The sequence below is a fragment of the Nerophis lumbriciformis genome, linkage group LG06 (assembly GCF_033978685.3).
Source record: "Nerophis lumbriciformis linkage group LG06, RoL_Nlum_v2.1, whole genome shotgun sequence".
NCBI lineage: Eukaryota > Metazoa > Chordata > Actinopteri > Syngnathiformes > Syngnathidae > Nerophis > Nerophis lumbriciformis.
The window spans coordinates 46,310,407-46,332,015 of NC_084553.2; the positions used below are offsets into that span (position 1 = coordinate 46,310,407).

Genomic DNA, 21,609 nt, shown 5'->3' on the forward strand with positions numbered 1-21,609 from the left:
TAGGAATTTAGAAATATGAATACTAAAGAAGGAAGTCTGACCCCTGGTCCCTAGCCTTAAAACAGGAATATTTAACTAATTCCATAAAGCTATTGACCGGCGGACCAGACTTTTCCCTTCGCTATTATCACTTTGTATATATCCTGGGAACCAAAGTATTCTTAGGTAGATTTTTATTTTTGGTCTAATTATTTTGTTCGTTACAGGAGCAGTCTCCTTCTTTTTAAGGACTTTTTGCAAACAAACAAACAAGCTAGTCGAAAATCTTCTCTTTGACAACACTGCAGTGTTTTTAAAAATCTTCTGCAAAAATGTGAGTCTCAACCACGGTCCTATGACCAATTGCTGTCGACTATAGAAAGGAAGAGATAATGATTACTTTAAGTCCTAGTATCCCAGTGTTTTGGGAGTCTTTTTTTAACTGAAATGACATGCCTCCATTTGAATAGCCTAAAAGTTGATGACAAGAAGACCTAAAATGGAACCTTGAGGAACACTACTAGTATGATTAAATAAGTTGAAGGAATGACTGCTGACTGCATCTGAAGTAAACAAGCTACAGCAACACACGTCACATACATTAGATTGCTAAAAACATTTGTGACTGCCAATAAGGAAAGGACTTGAAGGGTTTCTTTGAGGAACGGTTCAGTTATTTTAATCACAAGTTTGGACCCCAGTGCTCTGTTTGCGAGGAAGGTTAAAATGTCACTGCAAGGATCTGACATTGTGTTTACAGTGTTCAAAGATCTTCTGTACAACAGGAGAGCTCTAGTGTTTTTAGAAATTTGCAGCACAAATGTTTGTCTCCCAAGTTTTCAACTGATCTCGGAGTTCGGTGTGGTGTCATTTCCGGTCCGGAATTGGCCCCCAGGCTTCCAGTAGAATAGCCCTGTTTTTGAGTATCTGTTTCCAAGTGACCATTGACAACATGTATTTTCCTTTCGGAAATGAATGTTATGTTTTGGGCTAAGAATTCACAATAAAAAGGAATCATTTTGCAGAAATTCAGTTGATGCACCCATGTCAAAATACAGAGCGTACATGTCTCATTTTCATTGACTTACGTTCTCTCTGTTGCCTGTTTGCAATCAATACGTTCACGTGAGCATTTAAAACAGTTAAAGGGGAACATTATCACCAGACCTATGTAAGCGTCAATATATATCTTGATGTTGCAGAAAAAAGACCATATATTTTTTTAACCGATTTCCGAACTCTAAATGGGTGAATTTTGGCGAATTAAACGCCTTTCTATTATTCGCTCTCGGAGCGACGTCACATCGGGAAGCAATCCACCATTTTCTCAAACACATTACAAACACCGACTCAAATCAGCTCTGTTATTTTCCGTTTTTTCGACTGTTTTCTGTACCTTGGAGACATCATGCCTCGTCGGTGTGTTGTCGGAGGGTGTAACAACACGAACAGGGACGGATTCAAGTTGCACCAGTGGCCCAAAGATGCAAACGTGGCAAGAAATTGGACGTTTGTTCCGCACACTTTATCGACAAAAGCTATGCTACAACAGAGATGGCAAGAATGTGTGGATATCCTGCGACACTCAAAGCAGATGCATTTCCAACGATAAAGTCAAAGAAATCTGCCGCCAGACCCCCAGGAAAAGAGTGCGGATGAGGGTACGTCTACAGAATATATTAATTGATGAAAACTGGGCTGTCTGCACTCTCAAAGTGCATGTTGTTGCCAAATGTATTTCATATGCTGTAAACCTAGTTTATAGTTGTTAGTTTCCTTTAATGCCAAACAAACACATACCAATTGTTGGTTAGAAGGCGATTGCCAAATTTGTCCTCGCTTTCTCCCGTGTCGCTGGCTGTCATGTCGTTTTCGTCGGTTTCGCTTGCATACGGTTCAAACCGATATGGCTCAATAGCTTCAGTTTCTTCTTCAATTTCGTTTTCGCTACCTGCCTCCACACTACAAACCATCCGTTTCAATACATGCGTAATCTGTTGAATCGCTTAAGCCGCTGAAATCCGAGTCTGAATCCGAGCTAATGTCGCTATACCTTGCTGTTCTATGCCCCATTTTTGTTTGTATCGGCATCACTATGTGACGTCACAGGAAAATGGACGGGTGTATATAACGATGGTTAAAATCAGGCACTTTGAAGCTTTTTTTAGGGATATTGCGTGATGGGTAAAATTTTGAAAAAAACTTCGAAAAATAAAATAAGCCACTGGGAACTGATTTTTAATGGTTTTAACCCTTCTGAAATTGTGATAATGTTCCCCTTTAAGAGCATACAGTAATGACTGTGAAAAGATAGCTTTATGTCGACAGTATGAATATACATACATATCTACCCCTGGCAATTTTTTTAAGTTACTTTCATTCAACCAGCAATTGTTTTCTTTGATTTGAAATGACACAGGTGTCTCCCAGGATATAATACGTACGTAAACGTACAGACGGCACCATTGTAGGGAGAAAATAATACGTCTCAGCTTTTACTTACATTTCAACAAAAATCTTACATATACATTTGCTGGGCCAAATGAAGATTTGCAGGCTTGACTGTATATGTTTAAAATAATAACATTAATGATATTAATATACATTAATAATACAAATTAAAATTAAGTTATTTATAAATGCAATACTTGCTGTGAAACTGTTATTGTCTTGCTCCCAAAAATAAACCAGAAATATACAATAATTGCACATTTCAGTACTGTATATTGTATTTGCTATGGCAGGGGTCGGGAACCTTTTTGGCTGAGAGAGCCATGAAAGCCAAATATTTTAAAATGTATTTCCGTGAGAGCCATATAATATTTTTTAACATTGAATACAACTAAATGCGTGCATTTTTAAGTAAGACCAACATTTTTAGAGTATAATAAGTTTATTCTTCTTTTTATTAACATTGTTATTCTGAAGCTAGCAAATAATGAATAAAATAGTTCTTATCATTAATGCGACTTCTTGAACAGGTGCGGTAGAAAACGGATGGATGGATTAAAATGCATGAGAATGTTTTATATTTTGAACATTATTTTTAACACTGTGATTACCAGCGGAATTATTCATTACTTATCGCTGTGTTTTTCAACCACTGATAAAGTCTGGTGTGCCGTGGGAGATTATGTAATTTCACCTAATTGCGTTAAAAATATTTTTTTGCTAACCAGTAATTATAATCTGCAAATGTGCCGTTGTTGAGTGTCTGTGCTGTCTAGAGCTCGGCAGAGTAACCGTGTAATACTCTTCTATATCAGTAGGTGGCAGCAGGTAGCTAATTGCTTTGTAAATGTCGGGAACATGGTTTGTCGTGATCACAATATGCGGGAGGCAGCGTGTAGGTAAAAAAGTATCCAACACTTAAACCAAAAATAAACAAAAGTCGAGTGCCGCTAAGTGCTGCTAAGAAAAGGCATTGAAGCACAACAAAACTAAAACTGAACTGACTGCAAAGTAAACAAAAACAGAATGCTGGACGACAGCAAAGACTTACAGCGTGCGAAGCAGACGGCGTCCACAAAGTACATCCGTACATGGCACGACAATCAACAATGTCCCCACAAAGAAGGATAGCGTCCGCACAACTTAAATAGTCTTGATTGCTAAAACAAAGCAGGTGCGGGGAATAGCATTCAAGGAAGACATGAAACTGCTCCAGGAAAATACCAACAAAAGAGGAAAAGCCACCAAAATAGGAGCGCAACACACACAGGGAAAACACCAGAAAACTCAAAATAAGTTACGGCGTGATGTGACAGGTCGTGACTGTACACCTACTTTGAGACAAGAGCTATAGTGATGTATGCTTGGTTATGATTTGAATTCATATCCAACACTTGCGAGAACGACTTTTTTATTGTCAGTATCGGCTACTGAGTTTCATTTTTTTGCCTCAGAATTTTTTCAATGAAAAAAATGTGCCTTGGCTCAGAAAAGGTTGAAAAACGCTGACTTATCGTGTTAAGCAATGTCAGCTAAGATTTATCTGAGAGCCAGATGCGGTTATCAAAAGAGCCACATCTGGCTCTTGAGCCATAGGTTCCCTACCCCTGTGCCATGGTAACATGTGAGAAAAGTGTATATTTGTATTCAATTGATTATTATTTACTTTGATATGATGTACCCTTTTTAACAGTATATAGACGATCATGCAAAGGCCATATCACTATCATTGACTGATGTGAGATGATGATTAATAGTGTGGAGTTCATTGGTAAAGCGTAGTACTTGGCTGCAACCAGCAGAGGCTCTGTTGATTCAGTCTGAACTCGTTTGGCGACTGAAGAAAAAACATCTTATTCACTACATGAGTGTATTTCCCAGTTAGATGGTTCTTTTTTAATTGAATATTTTGTATTTTCTCCTTTCAGACTGCAGCGCTTTGGATACTCAGGTTTCGAAGTCAATGTTGTTATGATTCCTGTGATGTATGCACGTGCATGTGTTTGTTTGTCTCGCACTCGGCCCAAAGTGTAACAGTTGGTGTGTTCATATTCCTGCAGGTGTTGTAAAAAAAACAAAAACAAAAATCCTGCATGTGCCACATTACAATTCGTTATGCCATCCCTGCGTTGATCCATCCTGTTACTCCCTTCTTCAACACATTTTTGTAGCGTATTTTTTTTGGTCAGTGAATAGGGAGCATTACACAATGGGCATATCCGGCCTGCAGCACCAAGAGCGACATCATTTTCAGTCTTGAGCCCACAAATTACATTGATGTGGAATAATTTGGTCCTTTTTGCCGTTGGTGCTTTCCTCCCTTCTCGCTGCGCTCTCCTCCCCCTTGTTCTCCTTGCCTATCATTTATTTTTATCCTGAATTGACTCCCAAATGTGGGAGTTGTTTTGGTTATGAATTAGCTGTTTTGTCGTTGCCTGTGTGGCTCATAGCCTGTGGTTTCTTAACTCAGTGCATTTCTCTTCTCTCTTGCAGCCTCGCAGTATTTTGGACCCCAAAGTGCTCGGCTTGCAGTCTGGAGGGTGAGTGGTGGCTCACTTTCTCCTCTAATCGGTCTACAATTTCTGGCTGGCTTATTTTTTATCCTCGAACAGAGGGAGCAGAATGTGACAGGAATCTTTTTTTCTCCCTGGCAGTCAGCCCCCAATTAGTTAAGGAACTATGCTCCCTGTATGGGGAAAAATGTCTGAGAAATAATTACACACAAGTATTCCCAATGCAACCCAGATATTTAATTTCACAGTTTTGACTAATAATTGTCAATGATCTAAAAGTGAGCAAAACAAAATATTTAGCCAGGGTGGCTCAAGATAACAATAGCGCCCTGAATCATAACTTTAGGGTTCACGGTACAGTGTTAGTGCACAGTATCAATACTGTTGCTTTTCAAAATCGAAATATTGGAGTTAGCACCAATTATCAGTATCTTATGGTGGTAACACTTTAGTATGGGGAACATATTCACCATTAGTTAGTTGCTTATTATCCTGCAAATTAGTAACATAGTGGCTCTTAATTAGTCATTATTAAGTACTTATTAATGCCTTACTCGGCATGGCCTTATTATACAACCAGTAAGCCATTAATTAAATATAAATAATGCAAATAATGTAAATAATTCAATGTATATACGCTGATGATTAACTTGTATGATGACTGTATTATGCTGATATTTGTACCATGAATTGATTAACGTGGACCCCGACTTAAACAAGTTGAAAAACGTATTGGGGTGTTACCATTTAGTGGTCAATTGTACGGAATATGTACTGTACTGTGCAATCTACTAATAAAAGTTTCAATCAATCAATCAATCAAAACTAAGAGTCTTCCCTCAATAACCTCAGAATTAGTGCTTATTAGTAACCCTAACCCTAACCCTTATATTTTCCCCTAGTGTCCAAATAACTCTAAATTAAGTATTTGTTACTTAGAATATGTTCCCCATACTAAAGTGTTACCCTTATGGTATCATATCGTTAGCTCTCATAGTATATTGATACAAGAACACAAATCATACATATAACTAGGGATGGGTACCGAATTATATACTTTTATAGGCACCGACCGAATTGTGTCAATAATACTGCGTATCAATTCACGTAAAATCAAACTCTGCCATATTTTGATGTCTTTGCTGCACGTGACGCCACATCCGGCACATACACTTGGCAGGGAAACAAGCACTCAAGCAGCATTCGGACCAGACAGTCAAACTGCGTCTACATAATGTTGCAATGTTCCATGCCAAGAAAGCAAGTATGCCTCATAGAAAAGAGTAAAGTATGGTTTCACCTATCAAAATATGTCAGCTCGATGATAATTTTCCTTAGACATGCTACCAATTAGCATTAGCAATTTTACATGGATATTTCAACACAATTTGGTAATGAAAACTACAACTAAGATGCAAGTTACAATCAAAGAGCTGGTATGTAATAAGCACAAAATGTACGGTACAAACACTTTGCAGGGTGCAACAAAATACTACATTAAGCTAAATGGCAAAGACCACTCCTTGACGAGGCAGCACACCGTAGCCTATACACTATTGCCATCTAACGTCTTGGAATTACAATTGCATGCAAAATCTACATATAGTACTTGCAAATGAAATTTGAAAAAAATCAAGACATAAAAACTGTACAGCACAGTTTCTATCAGGACACAACGGTAGTTACTAGAATGGCTGAAGCTAGATTCGTACCAGGAACCCTCAGGTTTCTGGACAGCTATTTTACCATTTGAGCCACGCCACCGCCCAATTTAACACAAATACCCAAAACCGGTTTCATTGAGTACCGGTATCGATTCACAGGTACCTGGAATTGGTACCATATATTTCAAATGTGAAAGGTACCCATCCCTACTCATAACATTTCTTCAAGGTTAGAAGGTCTGGTATCATATCAATAACTCTTACAATGCAGCCAACAACAGGTATTGAGATTGTTAATGTCCGATTTCCATTTATTAGGATAGGATAGGATAGACTTGTATTCATCCCACAATGGGGAAACTACATTACAAACTGATATTGCAATGTATCATAACGTTGGCACCCATGGTACAGTATTTATACAGGTATCTGTACTCTTGCAATCTTGACTCACAACCATGATACTCAGACATAGGGTTGTACGGTATACCGGTATTAGCATAGTATCGCAATACTAATGAATCATTTTCAGTACTATACCGCCTCTGAAAAGTACCAGTATCATCCCTGCAGGACGTGGAATAGCTAAACATGCTTCACTACACATCGTAGCTCACCGGCGTCAAAAAGTAAACAAACGCCATTGGTGGATCTACACCTAACATCCACAGTAATGATACCAAGTACAGTAGCGTATGAAGTCGATAAAACTATGATTACGTCGCTATTTTTTCGCATCACAAAATCTTCTTTTGTTTTTAAAAAATGTATATTATGTTTATAAACTCAGGTAATATGTCCCTGGACACATGAGGACTTTGAATATGACCAATGTATGATCCTGTAATGACTTGGTATCGGATTGATACCCAAATTTGTGGTGTCATCCAAAACTAATGAACAGAAGTGGAGATAGAACATGTTAGAAGAGAATGTAAGCAGATATTAACAGTAAATGAACAAGTAGATTAATAATTAATTGTAATAGTTTTGACAAAATAATAGAATGGAAAATGACACAATATGTTACTGCATACGTCAGCAGCTAAATTAGGAGCCTTTGTTTGTTTACTTACTAATAAAAGACATGTTTTCTTGTATGTTCACTATTTTATTTAAGGAAAAACTTGCAATAAGAAACAAATGTTTAATGTACCCTAAGATTTTTGGGTTAAAATAAAGCCAATAACGCAATGTTTTGTGGTCCCCTTTATTTAGAAAAGTACCGAAAAGTGTTGAAATAATTTACCAAAATACAAATTGGTCTCGGGACAACACTACTCAGACATCAGGTATAAATACTGTTGCTGTGCAACGTCAAACTATTAGGAGTCAAAGCAAATATTGATCTCTTAATGTATCGTATCGTTTGCTCTTAAAGAAAAATAAAAGTGCAAGATCAGATATCAATACTGTTGTTGTCCGGCGTCCAACTATTAAGGCTTGTACCAAATATCACGATGTATAGTATTAACTCTCTGTACAGCGTTGATACAGTAATAGCAGAAATCTATACTGTGACTGTTACATCTTATCTTTGGCTCTCATAGTCTAGTATCGTTACAGTATGGATACTCTTACTATACGACGCAATGACATTATACGGTATCGTAAGCTACTCCGCATGTTCAACCACTACTTATTAGGTAAAGTATGTGACCCGAGCTCGCTATTCATCAGGGGCCGAACTCCGCTTATTACGTTGTGCGACATCAGGGGTCATACCCCCGATGTCGCAGAGGGGGCTGGCATAAAGGCTGGAGGAAGCTCCAGCAGCGCAGAGGCGTCGGAAACTGGATGTTGAGGTCATTAGAGAGCCTTTTGAGTGACAGTTGAGGTGATGCCACTGAGAGCCTCGTGGCAGAGGAGCAAGGCTGGCGGGACGGCAAGGGAAGGATGTGGAGCTGACCCCAACTAGAGTGAGGATGGAGACAGCCGAGGGGACCGAGTACCTAAATGTCACACGGACAAAAGCAATCGCGGCTCCCCAAACACTGGGATACTAGGACTTGATGTAGTCATTGTCTCTTCCTTTCTATAGTCGACAGCAATTGGTCCTAGGACCGTGCTTGGCCCCCAAAACAGCACAATTTTCATGTAAAATGTCTTTAAATAAAGAAAACCAAACTTTTAGATCATAAATACAGTTTGAAAATCCACACATTACAATGGAGTGCAAACAACTACAGTAGTTTTATGAAAGAATGCAATAATATGGTACAGCATGTACCTTGGGTATCGGACTTATGCAATGTGTCCTTCGGGCTTCTTCTCCTTACAGCGTTGCCAAGTCTGATTATTATTCGGGCTTTGTTTTCATAGAGCTGGTTGCTTGTTGGTCTTGTGAGATCTGGCAAAAGTATCTCTGTAGTGCAACAATAGGAACTAGGATATTGCTGTTTATGTTGCACACGGACCTCTTTGAGTGACACACCAAAAAGCCACGGACAAGTATGTCTGCGTGTGACAGACTCGTGTCGTGGGGTTCTTCTAGGACCGATGGAATTAAGCCAAGCATGGTTACCAGGTTTACAATCTAGTCTCTTCTTCTCTTGCCTGGCGGCTCTCTTCTCCAGCTTTTCAGCTCCCCTCTTCCCACTGCTCGCTCTTCCGGTTCGCTTTTCAGCCTTCCGCGTCGTCTCCGTCTGCCTCTGGCTCTCTTCTGCGCTGCATCCGTTGCTGGCTCTCCACTTGTTGATTTGTCTCCACCTTCTGCTTCCCCGACCTCCTCTGCTGCTCCCTTTTTATTCAGTGACAGAGGATTATATAGTTGTGCCCAGCTGGGCAATCCACGCACCTGAGATTTATTACAGCGTCAATCCCGGCGCGCCCCGCCTCGCTGTCGGTCTGCCGGCCACGCCTCCCCACAGTCCTCCACCGCCAGACGCAAGTCGGGACTCCGACCGGCTGAGCCTACTCCCCCCGCACCCCATTTTTGAGGGAGCGGGAAGTGAAGATGGCCAGGTCCACCTGTGCACCCAGTCTTCTCCTCCTTTTCCACCTGTTATTTTTCTTCCTCTTCCTCTTCTTTGTCTTTGTCTTCTTCTTTGTCTTTGTCTTCTTCTTCTTGTCCTTCTTCTTCTTGTCCATCTTCTTTTTCTTGTTCTTCTTCTTCTTCTTGTTGTTCTTCTTCTTGTCCTTCATGTCCTTCTTCTTCTTCTTCTTCTTCTTGTCCTTCTTCTTGTCCTTCTTCTTTTTCTTGTTCTCCTTCTTCTTGTTCTTCTTCTTGTCCTCCATGCCCTTCTTCTTCTTCTTCTTCTTGTCCTTCTTCTTCTTCTTGTCCTTCTTCTTCTGTGGGGGGGAAAGAAGAAGAAGAAGAAGAAGGACAAGAAGAAGAAGAAGAAGAAGGACATGAAGGACAAGAAGAAGAAGAAGAAGAAGAAGGACATGAAGGACAAGAAGAAGAAGAAGAACAAGAAGAAGAACAGGAAAAAGAAGAAGTACAAGAAGAAGAAGGACAAGAAGGACAAGAAGAAGAAGAAGAAGAAGAAGAAGGACAAGTAGGACAAGAAGAAGAAGAAGGACAAGAAGGACAAGAAGAAGAAGAAGGACATGAAGGACATGAAGAACAAGAAGAACAAGAAGAAGAAGAACAAGAAAAAGAAGAAGGACAAGAAGAAGAAGAAGGACAAGAAGAAGAAGAACAAGAAAAATGACAAGGACAAGAAGAAGAAGAAGAAGGACAAGAAGTAGAAGAAGAACAAGAAGAAGAAGAACAAGAAAAAGAAGGACATGAAGGACAAGAAGAACAAGAAGAAGAAGAACAAGAAAAAGAAGAAGGACAAGAAGAATAAAAAGGACAAGAAGAAGAAGAACAAGAAAAAGAACAAGGACAAGAAGAAGAAGAAGAAGAAGGACAAGAAGGACAAGAAGTAGAAGAACAAGAAGAAGAAGAACAAGAAAAAGAAGAAAGACAAGAAGAAGAAGGACATGAAGGACAAGAAGAACAAAAAGAAGAAGAACAAGAAAAAGAAGAAGGAGAAGAATAAGAAGAAGGACAAGAAGAAGAAGAACAAGAAAAAGAAGAAGGACAAGAAGAAGAAGAAGAAGAAGGACAAGAAGGACAAGCAGTAGAAGAAAAACAAGAAGAACAAGAAAAAGAAGAAGGACAAGAAGAAGAAGAAGGACAAGAAGAAGAAGACAAAGACAAAGAAGAAGACAAAGAAAAAGAAGAGGAAGAGGAAGAAAAAGAACAGGTGGAAAAGGAGGAGAAGACTGGGGGCACAGGTGGACCTGGCCGTCTTCACTTCCCTCTCCCTCAAAAATGGGGGTAGGAGGTCTCAGCCGGTCGGAGTCCCGGCTTGCGTCTGGCGGTGGAGGACTGTGGGGAGGCGTGGCCAGCAGACCGACAGCGAGGCAGGGCACGCCGGGGCCGACTCCAAGATGGCGGTGAGAAGGCGTGGCCGGCGGGCCAGCGGCGAGGCGGGGCGCGCCGGAATCGACGCTGTAATGAATTTCAGGTGTGTGGATCGCCCAGCCGGGCACGATTATATAATCCTCTGTCACTGAATAAAAAGGGAGCAGCAGAGGAGGACGGGGAAGCAGAAGGTGGAGACAAATCAACAAGTGGAGAGCCAGCAACGGATGCAGCGCGGAAGAGAGCCAGAGGCAGACGGAGACGACGCGGAAGGCTGAAAAGTGAACCGGAAGAGCGAGCAGTGGGAAGAGGAAGGCTGAAAAGAGACCCGACCTGCACTTACGTTTTATTGAAATAATAAAACAAAGTCAAAACTGCTCCAGTCATGTCAGTCCTTGATGGTCCATGGAACCCCGACAGTGAGAGACTGTCACACTGCGTAAGACCCAGTGACCAAGGCTAATGCTCGCTCTTCCAGTTCGTAGAGACAGGATAAAAGAACAAATTAAAACATGTCTGGCCGACAGTTCGATAGCTTCTCTATTATTTATTGGATCCATGTTCGCGGAAGCTGAATTTTGCTTTGGAGTGGTGCAGACTGGCTATACAGCCGGACGCGTTTTTATTGGATCGTTTTTCTGATTTGGTGAATTTCGCCTTTCACACTCACATCCTCAATTTTTGTTGATAAAAGGCAGGATTGTGTCGATCTCTTGACTGTGTGCTGTGGACGGTTGCGTCACTTTGCCAAGTCTGATATACAGTGGGACATGTTTTTAATGGTTTGTTTTTCTGAGTTAGTGGGGGTCGTCCTTCGCACTTAGAGTCTCAGTTTCAGCTGTTAAACGGCAGGATTGTGTCGATCTCTTGACTGTGTGCTGTGGACAATTACTACTTCAACCAGCGGCGGAAATGTTGCGAGCATACCTTAAGTCACGAGCATTTTCACCATCGGTTGGTAGGAGTTCAAGTACCTCGGAGTCTTGTTCACGAGTGGGGGAAGAGTGGATCGTGAGATCGACAGGCGGATCGTTGCGGCGTCTTCAGTATTGCGGACGCTGTATCGATCCGTTGTGGTGAAGAAGGAGCTGAGCCGGAAGGCAAAGCTCTCGATTTACCGGTCGATCTACGTTCCCATCCTCACCTATGGTCATGAGCTTTGGATCATGACCGAAAGGACAAGATCACGGGTACAAGCGGCCGAAATGAGTTTCCTCCGCCGAGTGGCGGGGCTCTCCCTTAGAGATAGGGTGAGAAGCTCTGTCATCCGGGGGGAGCTCAAAGTAAAGCCGCTGCTCCTCCACATCGAGAGGAGCCAGATGAGGTGGTTCGGGCATCTGGTCAGGATGCCACCCGAACGCCTCCCTAGGAAGGTGTTTCGGGCACGTCCGACCGGTAGGAGGCCACGGGGAAGACCCAGGACACGCTGGGAAGACTATCTCTCCCAGCTGGCCTGGGAATGCCTCGGGATCCCCCGGGAGGAGCTGGACGAAGTGGCTGGGGAGAGGGAAGTCTGGGTTTCTCTGCTTAAGCTGCTGCCCCCGCGACCCGACCTCGGATAAGCGGAAGAAGAAGATGGATGCATGGATGGATGGTTGAAGTAATATTTTTCACTGGGTTGTGCCGTTTCAGCAATAAAGATTTAATATATTGTTACACATCGCTATTCCTGCTTTGTTTACAAAAAAGAAAAAAAACACACATTTTGATTCCACAGTGGACGCGCATGTTTGAGATTTGATCCTACCCTTCAACCATGGAACTGAGGAAACTAGTGCATGAGAAGGGAAGTAGAGAAACAAACCATTAAAAACATGTTACACCTGTTAGAAGCCGACCTAGGAAATCAGCCCCACTGTTGCGTCAGCGCAAATCACACCCAGACATTCAAATGATGAACATTTATCCATAAAACTTTGAGAAGCTGCAGATGATTTGTTTGACGTGTTTCAGTTTGTTCCGCCTCGTCCTGATTAAACAAACTGGACAGTCGAGCATTACCTTTGGTCCCAACACATTTGTATCATTTGTCTCCGGTCCGTCACTCATTTAAGTCTGCGTGGAACATAAACAGTGATTTCCTAGTTCCTATTATCAACCGATGGAAAAGCAGCTCATAGCAGATACCTACAAAGGTCCACTCTCCAATGCTGAACAATATTATTACAATATTCCATAAAACTACTGTAGTTGTTTGTAGTACACGCTATTGTAATGTTTTCCAACAATATGTATTGTCTAAACGTTTGCTTGTCTTTTTAAAAGGATTTAAAAAGCTACATTTTAAAAGTGTGAGGTTTTGGAAGAGCCAAGCACCAAATACAATGTTTTTATTTCACGTCAATGGGCGGAGCTTTGAGGATACGAGTGTGTTGCGTTACGAGCTCGGTCGTAGAAAGTAATGTGGTCATGAGTTGAGGCACTACTGTACTACTGGATGTGCAAAAACATGCTTTTACCGATGAGTTTATGTATTATAAATATTACATTTTACATGAATTACTTTATAGCACAGTAAAACATTAATTGGTTGCAGTTAAATGTAATAGTCACACATGCAGTCAAGACCTGAATTATTTCAACCATTAATTTGGAGTTAAAGTTTTACATGTGTGCTTCTTCCTAACTGGAAATAATTATGCATGATAACAGAGTTGTGAAAAAAAGATATGTGGGTTTCAAAGTGTGAGGTACAGCAGCTTGAGAAACAGAAGAGTTATATAAAAGGCCAAGTAAAGAGATGTTTTTACTTCCTGCAGTGAGAGAGTAAAACGAGTTTCGGCTAAGCAGAAAACTCAACACAATCTGTTTCTCAGGGAATATGGTAGGCCCTGACTGTGTCATACAGTATTCTCTGAGGGGCCAATTGTCTTACTCTCCTGATCCAGACTTTATAATCAACTATAATATTACCACTATTCTTTGCAATTTACTTGAAAACAATAAATACGTGTATCTTGTAAAACAAATACATTGTAACTCAAGTTTGATCAATCCTGTCTGGAAAATATATGTGTACGGTATGTCTGTGATGCACAAAGAGACTACACTTACAAAGAAAGTGGAACTACAGGTCACTATTTTGTTCTCAGGGGATTCAATGGATTAAAAGACATTTCATCACTTGTCTGAGCAGACTGCATTAATTCATGCTCAGAGATGATGACCAGATCTGACCAATCTCAGCTCATAGTAGGGGGGTGAACCTTTGGGCTCCTTACGATTCGATTCAATTCAGACTCCTCCGGTGACTATTCGATTTTAAGATCGATTCTAGATTCAACTGGAGTCTCGATTCAAACCGATTTTATAATAATTAGAATACAACTTTTTCAAAAGAGGTTACAGGTTACAAAAGCACCTTTTTGTTGCTTAATAATGGCCTACCAATGTATTTTAAAAACTGATTCTTGTTAAAAAATAAAAAAAGTTTATTGTTTGTTGTTGGGTTTGTTTTAAAATTATGAATCTATTTAGAATCGGGATGAATTTAAATTGGAAGGCAACAGCGCCTACTTGCCACACCCGCTGGATTAAAGATGTTATTTATATTCTCAAATTGAAAAAGATTAGGCTGACATTGAATGGTTGTTCTGCAAAGTTTCAAGACCAGTGGGGTGTTTTTCAGAAACGTGAATGTACAAACCCTGTTTCCATGAGTTGGGAAATTGTGTTAGATGTAAATATAAACGGAATACAATGATTTGCAAATCATTTTCAACCCATATTCAGTTGAATATGCTAGAAAGACAACATATTTGATGTTCAAACTGATAAACATTCTTTTTTTTGCAAAAAATCATTAACTTTAGAATTTGATGCCAGCAACACGTGACAAAGAAGTTGGGAAAGGTGGCAATAAATACTGATAAAGTTGAGGAATGCTCATCAAACACTTATTTGGAACATCCCACAGGTGAACAGGCAAATTGGGAACAGGTGGGTGCCATGATTGGGTATAAAAGTAGATTCCATGAAATGCTCAGTCATTCGCAAACAAGGATGGGGCGAGGGTCACCACTTTGTCAACAAATGCGTGAGCAAATTGTTGAACAGTTTAATAAAAACCTTTCTCAACCAGCCATTGCAAGGAATTTAGGGATTTCACCATCTACGGTCCGTTATATCATCAAAGGGTTCAGAGAATCTGGAGAAATCACTGCACGTAAGCAGCTAAGCCCGTGACCTTCGATCCCTCAGGCTGTACTGCATCAACAAACGACATCAGTGTGTAAAGGATATCAACACATGGGCTCAGGAACACTTCAGAAACCCACTGTCAGTAACTACAGTTGGTCGCTACATCTGTAAGTGCAAGTTAAAACTCTCCTATGCAAGGCGAAAACCGTTTATCAACAACACCCAGAAACGCTGTCGGCTTCGCTCGGCCTGAGCTCATCTAAGATGGACTGATACAAAGTGGAAAAGTGTTCCGTGGTCTGACGAGTCCACATTTGAAATTGTTTTTGGAAATTGTGGACGTCGTGTCCTCCGGACCAAAGAGGAAAAGAACCATCCGGATTGTTATAAGCGCAAAGTTGAAAATCCAGCATCTGTGATGGAATGGGGGTGTATTAGTGCCCAAGACATGGGTCACTTACACATCTGTGAAGGCGCCATTAATGCTGAAAGGTACATACAAGTTTTGGAGCAACATATGTTGCCATCCATGCAACGTTACCATGGACGCCCCTGCTTATTTCAGCAAGACAATGCCAAGCCACGTGTTACATCAACGTGGCTTCATAGTAAAAGAGTGTGGGTACTAGACTGGCCTGCCTGTAGTCCAGACCTGTCTCCCATTGAAAATGTGTGGCGCATTATGAAGCCTAAAATACCACAACGGAGACCCCCGGACTGTTGAACAACTTAAGCTGTACATCAAGCAAGAATGGGAAAGAATTCCACCTGAGAAGCTTAAAAAATGTGTCTCCTCAGTTCCCAAACGTTTACTGAGTGTTGTTAAAAGGAAAGGCCATGTAACACAGTGGTGACCATGCCCTTTCCCAACTATTTTGGCTCGTGTTGCAGCCATGAAATTCTAAGTTAATTATTAATTGCAAAAAAAAAAAAAAAGTTTATGAGTTTGAACATCAAATATCTTGTCTTTGTAGTGCATTCAATTGAATATGGGTTGAAAAGGATTTGCAAATCATTGTATTCCGTTTATATTTACATCTAACACAATTTTCCAACTCATATGGAAACGGGGTTTGTATATAAAATATGTAAATCAACCCCGATTCAAACACAATTGAAATATGGGTTGTTTATGAGCCTTTTGTATGCTTGTTGGTCGATGCATCTCTCTGGGGCAATTCAGGAATGCAGCTGTCTGTGGTTTAATGTTGATATCTGTGTGTGTTTTTTTGTTTTTCTAATTTATGTATTTTATTATTATGATTATTACTATTTTGTTTTTGGTTTATTTTTTTGTCTTTTTGTTCTTTTGTTGTTACTTATTGGGGGTAGGGGGGGGAAAAAGCATTTGATGTTTTTGACTGTTCCAGTCAATTATGTAGACATTAACCCAATAAACACATGTTTTAAAAAATGAATAAGGATGAATAAGAATTGCGATTCAGATGTGAATCGATTTATATGTCAACCCCTAGCTCATAGACTTTAGATTAGTCAGACTAGATCCGACCAATCTTAGCTCATAGACTAGAATTAGTCAGACTAGATTTGACCAATCTAAGTCTATGAGCATAATTTGATGAAGCCTGCTCAGACGAGAGGTGAAACGTCCTCTAAGACAATCTTAACAGTCCAGTTGCGATCGATTGAATGCCCAAAGAATACAATGGCCTGGATGAATGAAAATAGCCATAGACACGTAATTGTTTACAGTGAAAGTCAACAGAATACAGCAGAACCTTAATGGGGAACTGCACTTTTTTGGGAATTTTTCCTATCGTTCACAAATCATTATGAAAGACACGATGGATGTATTTTTAATGCGTTCTAACTCGTGATTAAATGTAAATAAAAGTCAGCTTACAGCAAAGCCAATAGAGGTCCTCTATTCCGCTCATAAAACCCCAAAAATAACCATGCAAACTTCGCCCACAATACTCCTTTTACATTTAGTGACTTGAAAATTAACCACGTATTAGTGATGTTATTATAAGCGCTAACACAGACAAACTATTTATAGTGGCGACGTGATCACAAGCGTGTGTGCATATGTTGAGATGACTGCTTCTTCGTTTCCTTGCTCGTCAAACTATATTGTAGATCATAAATCAAGCCTCTCACATAGATAGCAGAAGGATGAGGACATATTCAGACAAGCTGGTACACTTTGACAGCCGGTTTAGACCCATAAATGGGGAGAACGACACAAAAAGACGCTTGGTTCCAGAACCCCTTATCTTCGGGAGATGACCACTATTTCTCATAGTTATAACACTAGAAGTAGACCTTTCTTAAGAGGGAAAAATCGTCATCAAAAGTGTACAAGCTTTAGTGTAGCCTGTAGAAGCCTGATGATCTGGAGTAAGATTTATAGCTCTATAAAATAATTAGATTCTTTAAACATTTTTAAAAGGCGTTTTAAGCTAAATTTATTGTGTCGTTATGCTTAGTACATTCAGCATACCTCTTATGGTTGAGGAATTCACATTAGTCGCATAATTTTGGTCTTGACCTCTGTATGTATGATGAGATTATCACAGAGCTTCAGGATGCAACCCTTTAATCAAATTTGGATAATAGGATATTGAGACTGATTTGGTGGATTTAAAGCAGTGGTTCTTAACCTGGGTTCGATCGAACCCGAGGGGTTCGGTGAGTCGGGCTCAGGGGTTCGGCGCAGGTCAAAACATACCCGACTCATCGTGTAAATACAAACTTCTCCCTATCGGCGTATTACGGATACGGCAACAGCTGACTGGTTTGCAGGTGTGTAATTTGTTGTGAGTTTATGCACTGTGTTGGTTTTGTTGTTTGAACAAGGTGATGTTCATGCACGGTTCATTTTATGCACCAGTAAAAAAACATGGTAACACTTTAGTATGGGAACATATTCACCATTAATTAGTTGCTTATCAACATGCAAATTAGTAACATATTGGCTCTTAAATAGTCATTATTAAGTACTTATTAATGCCTTATTCGGCATGGCCTTTATATAACCCGAACCCTCTAACCCTGACCCTAACCCTAACCAAATATCTCTAAATTAAGTCTTTATTACTTAGAATATGTTCCTCTAGTGTCCAAATAACTCTAAATTAAGTCGTTGTTACTTCGAATATGTTCCCCATACTAAAGTGTTACCAAAAACATATAACTTTGTCTTGAATTTGAAAAAAAAAAACATTTTATTTTTCACTAAAAAAGTGTTCGGTGAATGCGCATATGGAACTGGTGGGGTTCGGTACCTCCAACAAGGTTAAGAACCACTGATTTAAAGATTCATTTTTTATTTAAAAATGAAATTGTAAATGGGTATTTGTTAGGTTGATTTTGAAATGTATTGTTCTGTATTTTGTATATTATATGATGATGTATATTTTAACTGCGGGTCCCTGTCCGTAAGCTGTGTGCTTCTAGGGATGACCTTTTTGCAGAACGCACTCTGATATTAAAGGGGAACATTATCACCAGACCTATGTAAGCGTCAATATATACCTTGATGTTGCAGAAAAAAGACCATATATTTTTTTTAAACGATTTCCGAACTCTAAATGGGTGAATTTTGGCGAATTAAACGCCTTTCTAATATTCGCTCTCGGAGCGATGACGTCACAACGTGGCGTCACATCGGGAAGCAATCCGCCATTTTCTCAAACACCGAGTCAAATCAGCTCTGTTATTTTCCGTTTTTTCGACTGTTTTCCGTACCTTGGAGACATCATGCCTCGTCGGTGTGTTGTCGGAGGGTGTAACAACACGAACAGGGACGGATTCAAGTTGCACCAGTGGCCCAAAGATGCGAAAGTGGCAAGAAATTGGACGTTTGTTCCGCACACTTTACCGATGAAAGCTATGCTACGACAGAGATGGCAAGAATGTGTGGAAATCCTGCGACACTCAAAGCAGATGCATTTCCAACGATAAAGTCAAATAAATCTGCCGCCAGACCCCCATTGAATCTACCGGAGTGTGTGAGCTATTCAGGGACAAAGGACCTCGGTAGCACGGCAAGCAATGGCGGCAGTTTGTTCCCGCAGACGAGCGAGCTAAACCCCCTATCGACCCTAGCTTCCCTAGCCTGCTGACATCAACTCCAAAACTGGACAGATCAGCTTTCAGGAAAAGAGCGCGGATGAGGGTATGTCTACAGAATATATTAATTGATGAAAATTGGGCTGTCTGCACTCTCAAAGTGCATGTTGTTGCCAAATGTATTTCATATGCTGTAAACCTAGTTCATATTTGTTAGTTTCCTTTAATGCCAAACAAACATACCAAACGTTGGTTAGAAAGCCATCGCCAAATTCGTCCTCGCTTTCTCCCGTGTCGCTGGCTGTCGTGTCGTTTTCGTCTGTTTCGCTTGCATACGGTTCAAACCGATATGGCTCAATAGCTTCAGTTTCTTCTTCAATTTCGTTTTCGCTACCTGCCTCCACACTACAACTATCCGTTTCAATACATTCGTAATCTGTTGAATCACATAATCCGCTGTAATCCGAGTCTGAATCCGAGCTAATGTCGCTATAGCTTGCTGTTCTTTCCGCCATGTTTGTTTGTGTTGGCTTCACTATGTGACGTCACAGGAAAATGGACGGGTGGTTAAAATCAGGCACTTTGAAGGTTTTTTTAGGGATATTGCGTGATGGGTAAAATTTTGAAAAAAACTTCGAAAAATATAATAAGCCACTGGGAACTGATTTTTAATGGTTTTAACCATTCTGAAATTGTGATAATGTTCCCCTGATATTAACAAAAAAAACAATATTGTAATGCAAAATTATATAATATATAAATATATAAATATCCTAACAGTTGGCATCCTAGTGACAGCAGACCTTGTTCAGTAAGTGGTGTGTTATTATGTTTGTAGGCTATCATGAAGTCTGCAGTGAGTAATAATCAGTGATGTTGAAAAAAAGTGAACACTGTTATGCGTTTTTGAAATGAATGTGCCAAAAAACGTAAATATCACATGTTATTATGAATGTGTCGGTTACTACATTACATATGTATCAATGTATCAATTTAAGTGGACCCCGACTTAAACAAGTTGAAAAACTTATTCGGGTGTTACCATTTAGTGGTCAATTGTACGGAATATGTACTTCACTGTGCAATCTACTAATAAAAGTTTCAATCAATCAATCAATATACATTTCTTCATGTATATATAGCCGCCATCATGTCTTTCGTAATGATTGTGAACAATAAGGACAATTCCCCAAAAAGTATAAAGGCGTCAAGAGTTTGATAAATTCCACTATAAAGCCAACACACCAGGTGAATATTTGAAAAGTGTCAAGACTAGGTCTATGGCTTGGTTTGTTCTCCCGAGGTGCAAGTGAATTGGACCAGCTGTGGCGTGAAGGTAAATACATGATTTATTTAAACACTATAACTACAAAAAAAAGGATCAAACAAAAGGTGCGCACAGGGGCGGAGGTAAAAAACTAGACTATAAACACAGAACTTGCACATTGGCAGAAACTATGAACAATTAAACAAAACTTGCAAACTATGGCATGAATAAAGAAAACTTACTTGGATGAAAAAACGGCTTGAAAAAGCACAGCAAGGGTCATAAGGGTGTGTGGAGAGTATAAATGCGGGATGTCACCACAAAGACAACTGAAAACAATGAACTTAAATACTACAGACATGATTAACGAAAACAGGTGCGTTACTCAAAACGTGAAACAGGTGCGTGACGTGACAGGTGAAAACTAATGGGTTGCTATGGTGACAAACACGAGTGCACAATGAGTCCAAACGTGGAACAGGTGAAACTAATGTGTAATCATGGAAACAAGACAAGGGAGTGAAAAGCCAGAAACTAAAGAGTCCAATAACTAAACAAAACATGACTAAAACAAAACATGATTATACAGACATGAAAAAAAGTACATAAAATAATTACTTAAAAAATCAGAGTCCTCTCTAAAACCTAACTTCTGCTTATTATTCCTGAACCACAAAATAGTTTTGTCCCACAATTGTTGGTTCGCAAATATGTTAACTTAAGATGAATGGAGGTGATTGAACAGTGTAGCACAGAAAGCTTGTACACCCATTATAAATTCTGGAGTTCTGATAAAACTGCAGCAATGGTCACCTCTGTACTAATCTCCATGCAGTACTTGTGTAAATGTATGCACCTTTATATACCAACGAGCAAAGAAGAATAGCAGTCCACACGATGCAGGAAGGTTTTGAAAGATTTAAAAAAACAAGGGTGGTCATCACCACATATAAAGTCACATTCAAAGGTGAGTCAGGTCTGACAGGTGGCGTGATCAATGGTGTTTGTCGGCCACGTAAATCAACGACTTGCCCTCTTCTACCAATGTATTATTATACGATATTAATACACGTTAAATCTGTCTGCTTCTCTAGGGCTGGCAGTATTCTTTATGGTATTGACAGCATGCCAGATTTACGCCGCAAGAGGACAGTGCCTCTTGTCCGAGACCTGGTGAGTCATCTGCCTCAAACAAGGTTGCAT

General features: G+C 40.1%; 1 protein-coding gene across 3 annotated transcripts in view; it reads left to right on the forward strand.

Annotated features, from left to right (window-relative positions):
- The window catches only part of LOC133608863 (protein unc-13 homolog C), a 384,474-nt gene that overhangs the window by 96,088 nt on the left and 266,777 nt on the right, over nucleotides 1-21,609 (forward strand). For all 3 annotated transcript variants that reach the window (XM_061964459.2, XM_061964461.2, XM_061964460.2), the window contains exons 3-5: nucleotides 4,359-4,381; nucleotides 4,924-4,970; nucleotides 21,501-21,579. In XM_061964459.2, coding sequence (XP_061820443.2) covers nucleotides 4,359-4,381; nucleotides 4,924-4,970; nucleotides 21,501-21,579 — 149 coding nt within the window. The remainder of the gene's footprint in view (nucleotides 1-4,358; nucleotides 4,382-4,923; nucleotides 4,971-21,500; nucleotides 21,580-21,609) is intronic.